Source organism: Gallinula chloropus (assembly GCF_964237585.1).
Source record: "Gallinula chloropus genome assembly, chromosome: 1".
Classification (NCBI taxonomy): domain Eukaryota; kingdom Metazoa; phylum Chordata; class Aves; order Gruiformes; family Rallidae; genus Gallinula; species Gallinula chloropus.
The window spans coordinates 149,464,532-149,478,127 of NC_140085.1; the positions used below are offsets into that span (position 1 = coordinate 149,464,532).

The 13,596-nt window shown below is 43.0% G+C and overlaps 1 protein-coding gene across 2 annotated transcripts in view; it reads right to left on the bottom strand.

Annotated features, from left to right (window-relative positions):
• ATP11A (ATPase phospholipid transporting 11A) overlaps positions 1–12,959 on the bottom strand; it is a gene marked incomplete at both ends in the record, with an annotated part of 124,179 nt that extends 111,220 nt beyond the window's left edge. For both annotated transcript variants that reach the window (XM_084267121.1, XM_084267122.1), the window contains one exon: positions 12,921–12,959. In XM_084267121.1, coding sequence (XP_084123247.1) covers positions 12,921–12,959 — 39 coding nt within the window. The remainder of the gene's footprint in view (positions 1–12,920) is intronic.
• Positions 12,960–13,596: the final 637 nt, after the last annotated feature.

A 13,596-nucleotide genomic window follows, 5' to 3' on the forward strand; every position in this document is an offset into this window, starting at 1 on the left:
GGCTTTTAGGTGACATTCCCTCCCTCCAGTATGTAGTCCTTCAAATGCTCCTCAATCCTTAAATAGTAAAGCTTCTTGATTATAGAGAGTTAACTCCCACCCTTCTCCCCACTTCTCCTTTCCTGATGCTAGATGCTGCCCACAAAACAAGCCAGTCTTCCATAGATGTCACCAACTTGTCACATCAGCCCTGACCATTCACTCATTCCTCTAGGATGTCACTAGTAGAAGCACTATCTAGATCCCCAGCACCTGGCAGCATTCTTCCTCGCCAGTGAGATTTGCTACTGCTTCACCCATTTCAGCTTCAAACCCTGAACAAGCTACCTTTCTAGGAATGCACCCACATAGATTCATTGCCCAATGATTTGACACTCACAGAATGATGTAAAGCAGATGTCTATCAACAAGACAACAGTACATCCAAAATAGAAGGGAAAAGAAACAGAAAACCTGTCTCTAGTGTCAAGTCCCTTCTGACACCTCTCATGAGGCAGCAACAGCTATATGCTGCTGCAGCAGCCTGCTTAACATCTCTGCCTTGGTCTTTTCTACATACTACGGGAAACTGAAATCCAGATCACACCTTTAATCAGTTTACGGAAGAAGTGGCAGGATGCAGCTGCCCGCAGCCAGCAGCGGCACAACATGCTTTTCCACTCCTGTGCTGATCTAACCGCCCAGCACCAGGCAGGAAGCTCCCTATGCTCCAGTTCAGGGGCTGTAAAGACTACATTTTCTCATTTTGCCCCGGGCATCTCCAAGACACAGATATGACAATGAAGAGTGCAGTGGCACTTTCCTCCCCCATCATAATACTTTTCAAAGATCAGCTAAAAGTCCCATAACCAAGCAGCTGCGATGCTGCAGGGAAAACAAAAAAAACACCACATCATAAGCAGAATTAAATGGTGTGACTGGGGACAGAGGGAGAATGCAAAAAGAAAAGTCAATGCTTCAATCTTACTAGCCTTAAAGGTTTACAGGTATTTGCAGTTGCCTCCCTTAACGACTCACCTACAACCATGACTCAACCAAGCTGTTGCCATAACTCTTAAAACACAAAAAAGCAAATGTATGTGTAAAAGCATTATTATTTTCAGTTTAAAACACTTTATTATATGCAGGAAAACGCAAAGGATTACTGATGGCTTAATTTTTCATGCCCAGCTTAAAAGTAGCCTCAAGTAAATTTTTAAATATATATTTAATACTTATTTTATATATTTTGACAAAAGAGCTCATTGAACAAGTTACAGCAGATACCATTAATAGAGTAAAAATGCTCAAAGTAACTTTTTTGCTTCTTAGGAAGGAAGACAGGGGTTTTAAAACCTTCCTTTTCTTAAAAGATAAGCCTTTCAAATTTGAGACCTCCTGGGCTCAAGGAGGTGACGTAAAATTCTTCATTATGAGGGTAGTGAGACACTGGAACAGATTGCCCAGGGAGGTGGTAGATGCCCTCTTCTGAAGGTGTTCAAGGCTGGGTTAGATGGGGCCTTGAACAGCCTGGTCTAGAGAAGTGTCCCTGCCCACGGCAGGGGCACTGGGACTTGATGATATTTAAGGTCCCTTCCAACCCAAACTGTTCTGAGATTTTAAAACGACAACCCAGACTGCCCTTTAAAAACCTGTATTTATTCCTGCTCACGTTCACTGTGCACTGCTTCAACAATCTTTTGTTCTTATATGCAACTTTCCTATTGTTCTTACATTATTACAGCCGTTAAATATGAAAGTTTAACCTCCTTATGTCAAAAACTTAGAGCATCAAGAAGTCAACATATTCATGAATCATCTTAAAGTGACCATGCAGTTCAGGGATGAGGACAGACCGATTTTCATTTTCCCCTCATTTCTCCCCTCCTAGTGCCAAATACATAGGCTTCTCCTGAAGAATTAGGCCATCTGATCACCTGACAACTGTAAATAGTAACCAGTCAGCTAACACTGTTTAAGAGATTAACAATAATACAGCATTCACAGGTGAAGTTATGATAACCACGGGGGTTAGTTTGGGTTTTGTTGTGGTTGCGGTTTAAGTCTTAGAAGGTGAAAGAATTTTGTGGTTACGCTCAATGACAGTCATTAAACAAAAATCCTTATGCCATTTTTAACCCACTATGATATTAAAGACTAGCCTTATATTTAAGTGATTATAACTCTGTTGTACAGAGGATATGCATTCCTGCAAAAAGCTTAAAGTCAACAAGAAACAGTGATTTTGTTCAGACTCCCTGGAACTGCTAAGATAGTCAGGAATTGCAAATCTGGAACAAAAGAATAAAAATACTGATATCGCAAAAAATGAGACATTTTAGAACCTGTACATTGGATTTTAAACACTAAATTAACTTGAAAAATGTTTGAAATAAAGACTACTTGAGAAACCTTTTTTTTAAAGCCTAATAAAAACCTTCTGTTCATATAAAGTTAAGCTTTCCAAAGTTCATGCTGGTGATCAAGAGGCAAGAATGTGAAAGATAACTTAGATCATGCTTATTGTTAATGTAACTCCACTGATAATTCAAAGAAAAGGAAACGAAATTTACTAGAAAGGAGTTGCAGCTATGCAGTAACACACACAGAACACCAATGAATAACAGCAGTGTTTCAGTACATTCCATGTTTACAGAGAAAACACTGAGCATTAAACTACAGAAAAGCACTAACATTAATCAATCAACATCTACTTACACTGCAAGAAGTCTTTTTGATCAAAACAAAATGCCCAGCCTGAACTTATTTACATTACATTTCTGCTAACATCAGCATAAGTGTTAAAGATTTTTTTGGTTATGACCTGGTCAATAAACTGGTTTGATCCTACCTGTACAGTACCCTCTCTCATACATACAACATATAGTTTCAACACAGGCACATTTTATAGTAAGATTAAGTAGCAGACTCATTTTTAAAAGCTTTCATGACAGTTAAATTTTAAATAATGCTTTCTCCCTCTGGGAAAAGAAAGAGTAATCCCAGAATAAGCAGGACATCAACTTTCTCAACATTGTTTCCTCCACATTTGTTGTTCTCTACCCAAAACACATCCAGTGACTGATACACAAATTTCCCTCATTCACAGGGAAAGTTTGATACTAGGCCCACCTACACAGCTAAAGTCATAATGGTAGGAGGTAGCAGGATTAAAACACACGAAGATAGAAGGCATGTGAAGGCCTATTGTCAGGCCAAAGCCATAGGTGATGGCACCAAATTTATTTTAACTCTCTGAAGTCCTCTTTTGGACCCCAGACTCAAACACTCCACTCATTCAGGAAACGGTGTTTATGCCTGAGACATTAGTGTTTATTCCATTCCAACTAACCTCATGAATAAAATTAAATAAATAGATTTCAGTCTTTTCCAGACCACCCCTCTTCAAGCCCAGAAAGCCAACTATATCCTGGCCTGCATCAAAAAGAAGTGTGACCAGCAAACTTCAAGGGAGGTGCTTCTGCCCCTCTATTCCAGTCTCATGAGACTCCCACCTGGAGTACTACATCCAGCTCTGGGGTCCACAGTACAAGAAAGATACTGAGCTGTTGGAGCAAATCCAGAGGAGGGACACAAAGATGATCAGAGGGCTGGAGCACCTCTCCTGTGAAGACAGGCTGAGAGAGTTGGGCTTGTTCAGCCTGGAGAAGAGAAGGCTCTGGGGAGTTATTACAGTGTCCTTCCAGTACCTGAAGGGGCCTACAGGAAACATGAAGGAGGACTCTTTATCAGGGAGTGCAGTGACAGGACAAGGGGTAATGAAATTACACTGAAGGAGGGCAGATTTAGATTAGATACAAGGAAGAAATTCTTCCCTGTGAGGGCGGTGAGGTCCTGGCACAGGCTACCCAGAGCAGCTGTGGCTGCCCCCTCCCTGGCAGTGTTCCAGGCCAGGTTGGATGGGGCTTTGGGCAACCTGGACTAGTGGAGGGTGTCCCTGCCCATAGCAAGGGGGTTGGAACTAGATGGGCTCTGAGGTCCCTTCCAACCCAAACCGGTCTGAGACTCAAACCTTCTCCAAAATACACACTGCTATTTTTGTCCCCTCACATTAATCATTATACTGTCTTATGCCCATCATATATGTTCCAGTAACAGCACTATTTTCCTGGTTTTATTTTGGAATGTTTACCTGACAAGTATAGCAGTTTAATGTCAGCTATCAAATGTTACCGCTGATTCAGATCCGCCTCAAGAGAGGCCACTTTCATTGAGTGGCATAAAATAGTTACACAAGTACAGATAACAGATAGTAGAGTTTGTAATCATTTGTGGAAACAACTCATTAATAGCACTTCAAAAAGTTGTGAAGGGCTAAGTGAAACGCTAAGCATGAACTGTAAGTTGCTAATGCGATTCAAACAACAAGAAATCCATTTCAGTTCGTCTACATGTCCACTTCACAATGTAAATTAGAAACATAGAATCATAGAATATACTGACTTGGAAGGGACCCATACGGATAGCATTAGAGACAAACTCCTGGGTAAACAGTTCAATTCCTTCCCTCTCCCCAGTTCGTCCAATTATCTTGGGACAAGTACTTCATACACAAAGTTCTTTTTTCTGCATATGGCTACTTTGATTATTAACATTAATTTTGCAAAACTTCACTGGCACATCAGCAGATGTGCTTTTCAGAGGATTTCACAACATCCTATCTTAGGGGCAAAGTAGAGAAAGAGCCTAATTGTCCTTAATCCTCTATTTAAAATAGGTTAGATGGAATCCTCTTTTGACTGAAGCAGAGAGATTAGTCAGTGCCACCAGGAAAAAGAAACACTATTCCCCCCTCAACCTGCCCCGTATCTAAATGAGTTTAATGATTAATGAAGGAAACAAATTAACTAGTCTTCCATTTCAGAGGAGGAAATTAGTCTACAGGGGAAAACAGAATGAATAAAAAAAGTATACCCTAAAAAAAAAAGTATCTCCCAAATTCTTGAGCTTTCATACCTGTAGTAACTAACTTGATAACATAAATAAGAACAAGCATCCTGGAACACAGTACACCTCAGTAACCAGACAGAAGAGTTAGTATGAACCCCTTTAAAAAAAAAAACAAAACCCAAAATAACCCACAAGAGACATAAAACCTAAACCGAATATACATCTGGATCCCTAGTAAATCTTGGCATAATTCTTGACATTGTCAAATGAAGTGCCTACAATTTCAGGAAGCACATATGCATACATGTATGCAGATGGAGGAATAAAGGGGGAAAATGGGGGTAGCAGAAGGAGAAGCAATGTGAACACAAAAACCCCCAAGAGAGAATCATTATAGGATTATGTCCACACCCAGTTTTCTTCCCATTACATTGTAATTGTATTACCTGAAATTATTAAAATACCTTTACAACTTCTCTCTATGAAAGAGTTGGGTATTACTCTCATCTCTGTCCTACAGAAAGATGAATGCACAAATAAATTAACATCCAGATCTACAAAGACATTTAGGTGCTTCAGTTTGTGGTCTTCTGCGATGTTCCAAACAAACGCTTCAGGTACTGGCTCATCTTGTCAGTCTCCTAGAATAATGTAGGATGGACTGACAGTTTCTTCCTAGAAAGAGTGTATTTTTAATATAGTGTCCCAATACTCACCACTTAAAAAATTACAATCAAAGTTAAAATGACTCAGCACATGTTTGTCAGTCATTACTGAGAGGAAAGGGAAAAACAACTCGTGTCTGTACAATATAAAAAAAGAATCCTTGGTTTGCCTTGTCTACCTGCAGCTGTTGCCATGGCAATTTTAGCAGAAGATAATAGCATTCTAGTATCATTCTGCCTCATAGCTCAGGATGAGCTTCAACTGAAATGTCCCTTGACAATTATACAAATAGAAATACTACATTAGTCTACTGGTTTGCCATTACACAGGATAAGAAGCATTATTCTGGAAAAATATAATCTGACTAAAAGACTCACATGAAGAGAGGCAGGCTATTTTGCTAAAAAAGAAAAGCCAAACCCACAGTGAAGTTGAATCCAGTTGCATAACAGGTGCTAAAACATCTGCTTATTTTTTTTCTGTGGCACAGTTTCCTTTCCCTGCCACACCTGCACATGACATGGAGGAGGCATCTCACCATCAGTCAGACTGCAGCTCCTCAAAAAACACAACTGTTTTCTAATCACGCTTAAACCTAGTCAGATTAAACAAGTTTGCAGTCCCTCATCTGGACAGCACTAAGAGCAGCAAGCTGTATTAGAGAACAGTAACTGAGCTGCCAAGTAAAGCATTCAACTAAGTGCTTTGGGTTTAAAAAGCAGAATCATTAGAAAAGCCCATTCCACCTTGCCACTTTCCTGGTTTCAATTACTACTGTATGACAGAATGAATGAGAAGCAGTGAACACAGATGTCGAGTTACAACTGTGCTATATTGTACCTTGCTCTCTTCCATTCCCAATGATTTTTCAAAAGGCTTCCTGTTTTCACTATTGATACTCTGCGGTGCTTTAGAAAAGGCATAAAAGCACAAGTATATTAACTTAAGATAAACCACGCTATCAAAAGACAAAAGCAACTATGCAGTTCTCATCTCAGGAGACACAAGTGTTTGGAAGACTAAAAATGGAAAGGTTAAAAGTTCTTGATCTATTTGAGTCACTGAACTAGAATTCAAATGCTCCAAAAGCAGTGTTTCCCACTATCAGAGAGCATGTGATGAGTGCAGACAAGCAATATTTTGTAGTCAATAGCAACGAGTTTGTAATGCGTACTCTGGCTTCCTGTAAGTGAGCTGTTTTACATACACAATGTCCAATTTTCATTTGTTTATTCTCAAAAGAAAAAGGAAATAATTTTTTTTTTCTTGTGTAAATTAACTAATTTATGAGGTAGAGGGAGAGGAAAAACAAAGCCCGTGCAATCCTCTAGGCTTATTGCTCCTCAGCAATAAATAATTGATGTGGGAAGGGGCAGCATTGAGCTTCATCCTGGTTTTGTAATGTTTCAGAATAATCTGAACACAGTTAAGAGTCACTACTAGTCACAACAGCTACTTAGATGTGCACAAGTGTCAAACCCTACGAGCAACATTCAGTGTTCAGCAGAATTAACCTGTGAGCTAAGTGAATCTTTCAAACTTTCCTTTTTTAAATGACATGCTGAAAGTATGCAGGCAGCGCTCCATACAGACTCCTTTCTTTCTCCTCTCAAAAAAAAACCCCCACAGTCCAATTAGAACAATAACATAGCAATGGTGCTTGAGGAACCAGGAATTCAGAAGCTACCCACGCTGTTAGACCCACTCCATCACACCTTCCACATCAGAAAGAACTATTACCCATAGGGAAGTAGAAACACGAGATGGAAAGCATCTTAGGTTTCAGTAAAACGTTGTGACACACTGACTTCCACAAGAGAGAATGAAAATACACTACATACCAGGGACAGACAAACACTTCAGAAATGCCTGTTACCAACTGCTGACCCCTGAATGCAGGCATAGCCCCTGTTGAGAACATCTTTTGTACAATCAGGACAGTTTACAAAGAGTAACCATATAAACACATTTACATGACAGTTGAAACAGCTTCAGATTTTGTCAAATTATGTCCCCGAAATAACTGGAACTAAAAAAAAACCAAACCACACCAAACCCAAAAACAACCACACACGAAAAACCCCCTATGCCACCACAAACCTTTTGACTTCCTCTAAGTGACATCTAGGAAGAAAACGGTGTTTATATTAAGCAGGCACCCCGAGGGACGTCTAGAGACTACTAGCTTGATAGCAGCCTGCAAGGGTGCAGAGACAGCTCAATGGCTATGAGGAAAAGCAAGAACTAGAATGCAAGGGTACCCTCGTGGATTAACTGAGCTTAGGTTAAAAACTGTAGGTCAGCTGAAATCATCGATAAATGGACTGTCCTTTCAGACACAAACCATTCTGGAGCACTGAGGCTTACTGTTTCTCCAACTTTCAGATCAAAGCAGGTATTAACCTTTGCTGTATCAATGCTAGAAAAACAGGAAAAAAAAAAAAGACCAACCCTGAAGCTCAGTATTTATGACTACTAAGACTACGCACAGAAGTGAAATACTTAGGAGACTTAATTAGAAAACAGTTTTAGAATTACACTGCCAATAGAAGTAACAAAATTGTCTAAACCTACGACCAAAATCCCCAGGCTGCCATGAAATTTATCAGTGAACTTGCTAAAACCCTCTAACTTAACTTTCTGGTTAGGCTAGTCAGTCACCTTCACAAATTATGATTAACTTCGACCCACATGTACAGGAGTGAAAAATAAAGCATCAATTTGTAAATTCATTTCTTCCAACACCCAAAAAACCTTTTTTTTAAATTTAATATCTGGAGAACTAATAGATCAGAAGCTTCCCTGAGGCCAGATTTGTAATAAATCACTGTTCCTTATGGAAGCAAATCTTATCAGCCGCTTCACACATTTAGAGATATTTACACAGGCAACAAATACTTTACATGCAGATTTGTAATCCTGAAGTAATAGGAGAACATGAAAGAGGAGAAGCAATAAAGTGCCAGTATCTCTAAATACACTGCATAACACAGGCAAAATGGTTCAGTAATACAGACCTCTGACCCAGTAGTATTTATTGTACAACCCAAAGCCATCAGCCTGGACAGGAGCATTTACTGACCACCGCCAGCTGCCTTGCAAATACAGAGCAGACTGTCACCATAACCTGCAAGGTGTTTAGCAACCATTCAGCATCCAAACATATGCTAAAGACTGACATTTTGCCAGATTGATCAGATATTCAAATTCACCATATTCAGGAACATCCAAATCCACTTTCAACCATAAACAGACATTGTGAATATATAAAAGATGTATGCACATATTTTATTAAGGAAAGTAAATGTTCATTTTATGAAAGGTAAGACTTCGTCAAGACCTATTTTTAGATTATTAGTTTATTATCTTGACTATGAAGACGAAGAACTTCAGAAGTCACAAGGTCAGCAAGAAACAAGTTACTAGAAAAAACTAATGCAACTGCAGTTATATAGGCAAAACCCATTGTTTAATGAAAACCAGAGTCCCAAACAATCTAACTATAAAACAGAAGCTCGCCTTGTATGGACACTATTTGAATTATCATTGAATGTTTTCTTCCCCCTAAATAGTGCACTGCTTAATATTAAGGTAAGGAGTACCTCTCATTACCAAGCAGGCTCTGCACGCGACTTACAGCACTGTACCCGCTAATCCCACATTCTCAAGCTGAGGCTGCTCTCCCCACGGAAGCACACATCCTCTGGGGAATGCACAAACAATCCAAGGAGAAGACACGAGAAGCATGTTTGCCTGACGCAACAGCAACACCAAGAAAAAGAGGTTGTATTTCAGTAGAGTATGTGACAAACAATGTACTCCCCCCACCCAAGGCAATTTTCATACTACGCCGACAAGGCTACTGTTTCCATTATTTGGAAAAGTAAATGATTGACAACTTCATTGTTTAATTGTGTTATTTATCTCATGGTAGAAGGTTTATTCAGCATCTGTTGACCCATATAGTAGAAAAACCTGTATATAAATATGTTTATTTCATTACTTAAAAGATACTTCTATACAGCTCATACAGTTTTAAGCAGTAAAATACACAGAATTAGACACAATTAAGAAGAGTTACATTCATATATAGATAGATCTACATAACAGCCTCAATGTTGAAGAGCCTTTCCAACCTGAAAGACTGTATGATTTGCTAAAAAATAAATCGATAACTCACTCTAAGTTTCAGCTTGAAAGATCATGAGGCTTCTGGAATACTACATTGAACTTCAACTGCACAGCAGCAAAACAAAGTTACTCTTTACCAACAGTCTTATAAATTGCATATGGCTGAAGCTAATGGCATGGGGAAATATAAGCTGAAGAGAAAATAGCAAAAAAAAAATTACAAGATGGGTAGAGGCAGAATAACACGATGTCAAAATAGAAGTTTAGAAAGACACTACCTCTGTACTCCTAAGAGGTGAAGGGAAATGATCTACACTATGACTAGCATGCTGAACATGTATTTTATTCAATCCCTGTCACTGACCGGTTCCAATACCTGGCAGATACAAAGATGACATGCAGTGCAGGTAAAACAGCAGACCAATATTTGAAAATGCTAACCCACAAAACTGACTTCAACTTGAACTGACAGCACCCAGCCACCCTTATGCTTCCCAAGGGCCTCGGAGATAGATACGTGCTATTTTGCATCGCTTCACAACAGTGACTTCAACAACATTAAGTGCAGAGGGAACCGGGAGACCTTCACAATCAGGACAAGAACTCTGGTATTTAACTTAAGACATTATGTTCTACAACATATAGTACAGGGAAAGAAAAAAAACCCTGCAGAACTCTTAGAAAGCATCCTATGAGAAGTCTCCATAGTACAACACATACCAACTCTGTTATCCTAAGATCATACCATAACTACTGGTAAGAGCTTCCAACTACCTCAACAACATCACCAGCCTGCATCAACCCGGGGTTCTCAGGATAATCCAGAGACCAGCCTGTTTTGGGAAGGACCTGCATCTGAACAAGTCCAGGACACAGCCTGCAGAACAAAAATTGTTTGTTCTAGGACCTCAATTATTAAATAGTTTGTGCAGACATTTTAAATAAGCCCAAGCTTGAGCTTACTCTGATATAAGCACAAGACTTACCTATCCCATCTCTGTCACTGCCTTCTCTCCCTTATTATAAAGCAACAAGCACATGTATGCTTGTGAGGCATAGCTGGTGTGTACAGAGCTTGGATGACTGCTGACACGTGCATCTGATACTTGCATACAGCAACCAGTTACAGGCCCAGCATTCAAACTATTAATTTCCATTTTCACTGCTGTAGCTGTACAAAAATAGTTGGGCCATGGAAATAAAATAAAAACCAAAAATACCCCCAAAAAAACACGCAACAGAAAACGCACAGGCGTCGGCTTGCCAGATCTTAATGGCTTTACTGAAATAAGGATCACAAATTTACTTACTGCAGCTTTTTACAAACTGATCTTTCATTGGAAGAAAGTATTTAAAATTAAGAAACTGAAGTAAGGCAAAAGAACAAGAAGCAACAAGTGAAAACATACACAAGGCAGCCTGGAACAGCTAGGCAATTACGTACAATATTGGCATTGGTACAATACAGAAAGTAGTGCGATCTAGGGAACAGAAACACATGGACACAGTAATGTTTCATTTAGCTTTTAGACTGTTGAATTACTCTCACCATCGGTGCAGGAGGGTGATGACAGCCCACAACTTAAAAGCTCAAGTGCCTTGTTTTCAACATACTGTCTTATCACTATATCTTCTTTTAAAGTAACTGCCCTAGTTACCCTCACGCCTGATTTTTTTTGGTATTTGAAGCTTAAGCCTACTTTGAACGGGAGGTTCGCAACAACGTTATGCAGAAGAGATTTAGAGACCACAGTAGCTCTGTGCACAGTAACTGTGGTATTTGTACAGGTGTGAGCACACACGCACATCTTGACCTGAATCCAACAGTTAGATCAGTGCTAACAGATCACTACACTCCAGTTGATCCTGCCTGCTTCCAAACAGAGCTCAGCATAGTTCACCTGTTTGCATATCCACAGAAACTATTTGCTTCTCATAAAACTCAATGTATTCAAGCATTCTCCTTCCATCAGGCACATGGTCTAAGAATACATATTAGTTGATTTTACCACTCATCTCTCCATCCTCCCCTCATCCCACATAACACTCTACTGCAAATATTAAAAAAAAAACCAACCAACTCAAAAGGAAAACTCCAGAGTGGTTTTTCACCTCTGCTTTCAGTACCTGAAGAAGACAGACTTCAGCCCCTGTTATGTGCGGATCGCTCTGGATATGCACAAGGTTTCAGCGTATTTACTTCTGTTCAGCCAGAGCATGAAAGTTCCCTCACTCGGGAGTACTTTCCGAACGGAAGGAAAAGCTGAATGTATTTAGAAATCCCATTTTTCTCTCCCCACCTTTTTATTTATTTATTTATTATTATTATTTTCAGTTTCTCCTACACCCCAAAGCAGAAGCTTGCCGCTTCCCCAGTGCCTGGTGGCCCCCAACCCTTGCACTGTATCACCCCCTTGCTGCTTGCTGGCAGCCTGCCAGTTCGCTGAAACCATTATCCTGAACATCTATGAGGGGTTCCGCGAAACCGGACTCGCACTCCCCGCCGCCCCTCAAACCTACGTTTGAACCCCCTCTAAGGCACCACTGATTTGCCCTGTCAGGCGGCACGGGGCGGGGGCAACGCGCTGCCCAGCCAGATCGACTCGCTTTCCCCCGCAGCACACCAAGTTTTAGCGCGTTCGCGCTTTACCACGGACGAAATAAACCCCTTCATTCGCCAGAGCATTCAGAGGGGGCAGATTCCGTAAAAACGCGGCGGGGCTGAAGCAATAAAACACGGAGAAAAATAAGAAAGAAAGAATAAAAAACCCACCCAACCCCCTAGATGTTTTGCCTGCCCCGACAGCCGCGTTATCTCCAGCACGCTGTAACAAATTACCGTGCCGGGAACTTCGGTCAACCCGTTCTGATTTAGCGAAGGGCAGCCCGCAGCCAGCTACCCGGGGAGAGGGCTGCGGGGAACCGGCGGGCAACCGCTGCGTCCCTCCGCTCACACGGCGGCCCCCCGGGAGCCATGGGACCGCCGAACTCCCGGCCGAGCCCCGCTCCTGCGAGCCCGCGGCCGCAGCGCGGAGCCGCCACCCCGCAGAGGCTCGCACCGCTCCCCGCGGGGCTGCAGCCTCGCAGCTCCCCCTCCGCCCCACCGGCCGGCGGCGGCTCTCCCACCCTTCGGGTACGGGCCGGACTTGGAGAAGCCTCAGAGAGGACTCCCCCAGAGGCGGCTCCGGGGCTGACGGCGCCCCGCAGGGACGGGCCCAGCCGGCGGTACTTACGTATCGGCTCACGAGGGTCCGGAGAAGGCTGCAATCCATGGCGGGCGGGCGGCCGCCGCTGCCCGGGCACTCAGGACCGCGCCACCGGGTACTGGCCGGTGCCGCCGGGCTCCCTGGCTCGCCTCACTTTCCACATGCAGAGAGCCGCGCTCGCCCTGCCGGACCGCCGTCCACCCCGGCCCCGGCGCTCGCCGCCGGCCCCGGCTATGCCATGTGCTCACCGCCGCCGCCACTGCGGCGCGGCGCCCCGCGGCCCCTCATGTTCCCCGGCACCCGCCACCACTGCGCTCTCACGGGAGGGGAAGCGGCGAGGAAAACCACCGCCAATCACTGCCGAAGCGGCCGGCTCCCCGTGAAGGGCTGGCCCTGCTGCTCCTCCTCCCGCCCCCCCACCCCCCCGCACGACTCTGCCCGCCCCGCGCGGCCGGCCCAGGGCTTTATCCGGCGGGCGGGGGAGGGTGGGAGGGGGGGAGGCAGGCGGCCGCCCTTGCGCCGCTCCCCCTTCACGCGCGCGGGACCCGCCCGGTACCGGCCCGACCCCAGTCCCGCTCGCGCCGCTCCCACTTTGATCTCGCCGGGCGGCCCCGGCCGCGTACGTCACGCGGAGCAGGCATGCGCGCGCCGCCACACAGACACAGACACACACACACCCCCCCCATCCACCCCCGCTTTCCAC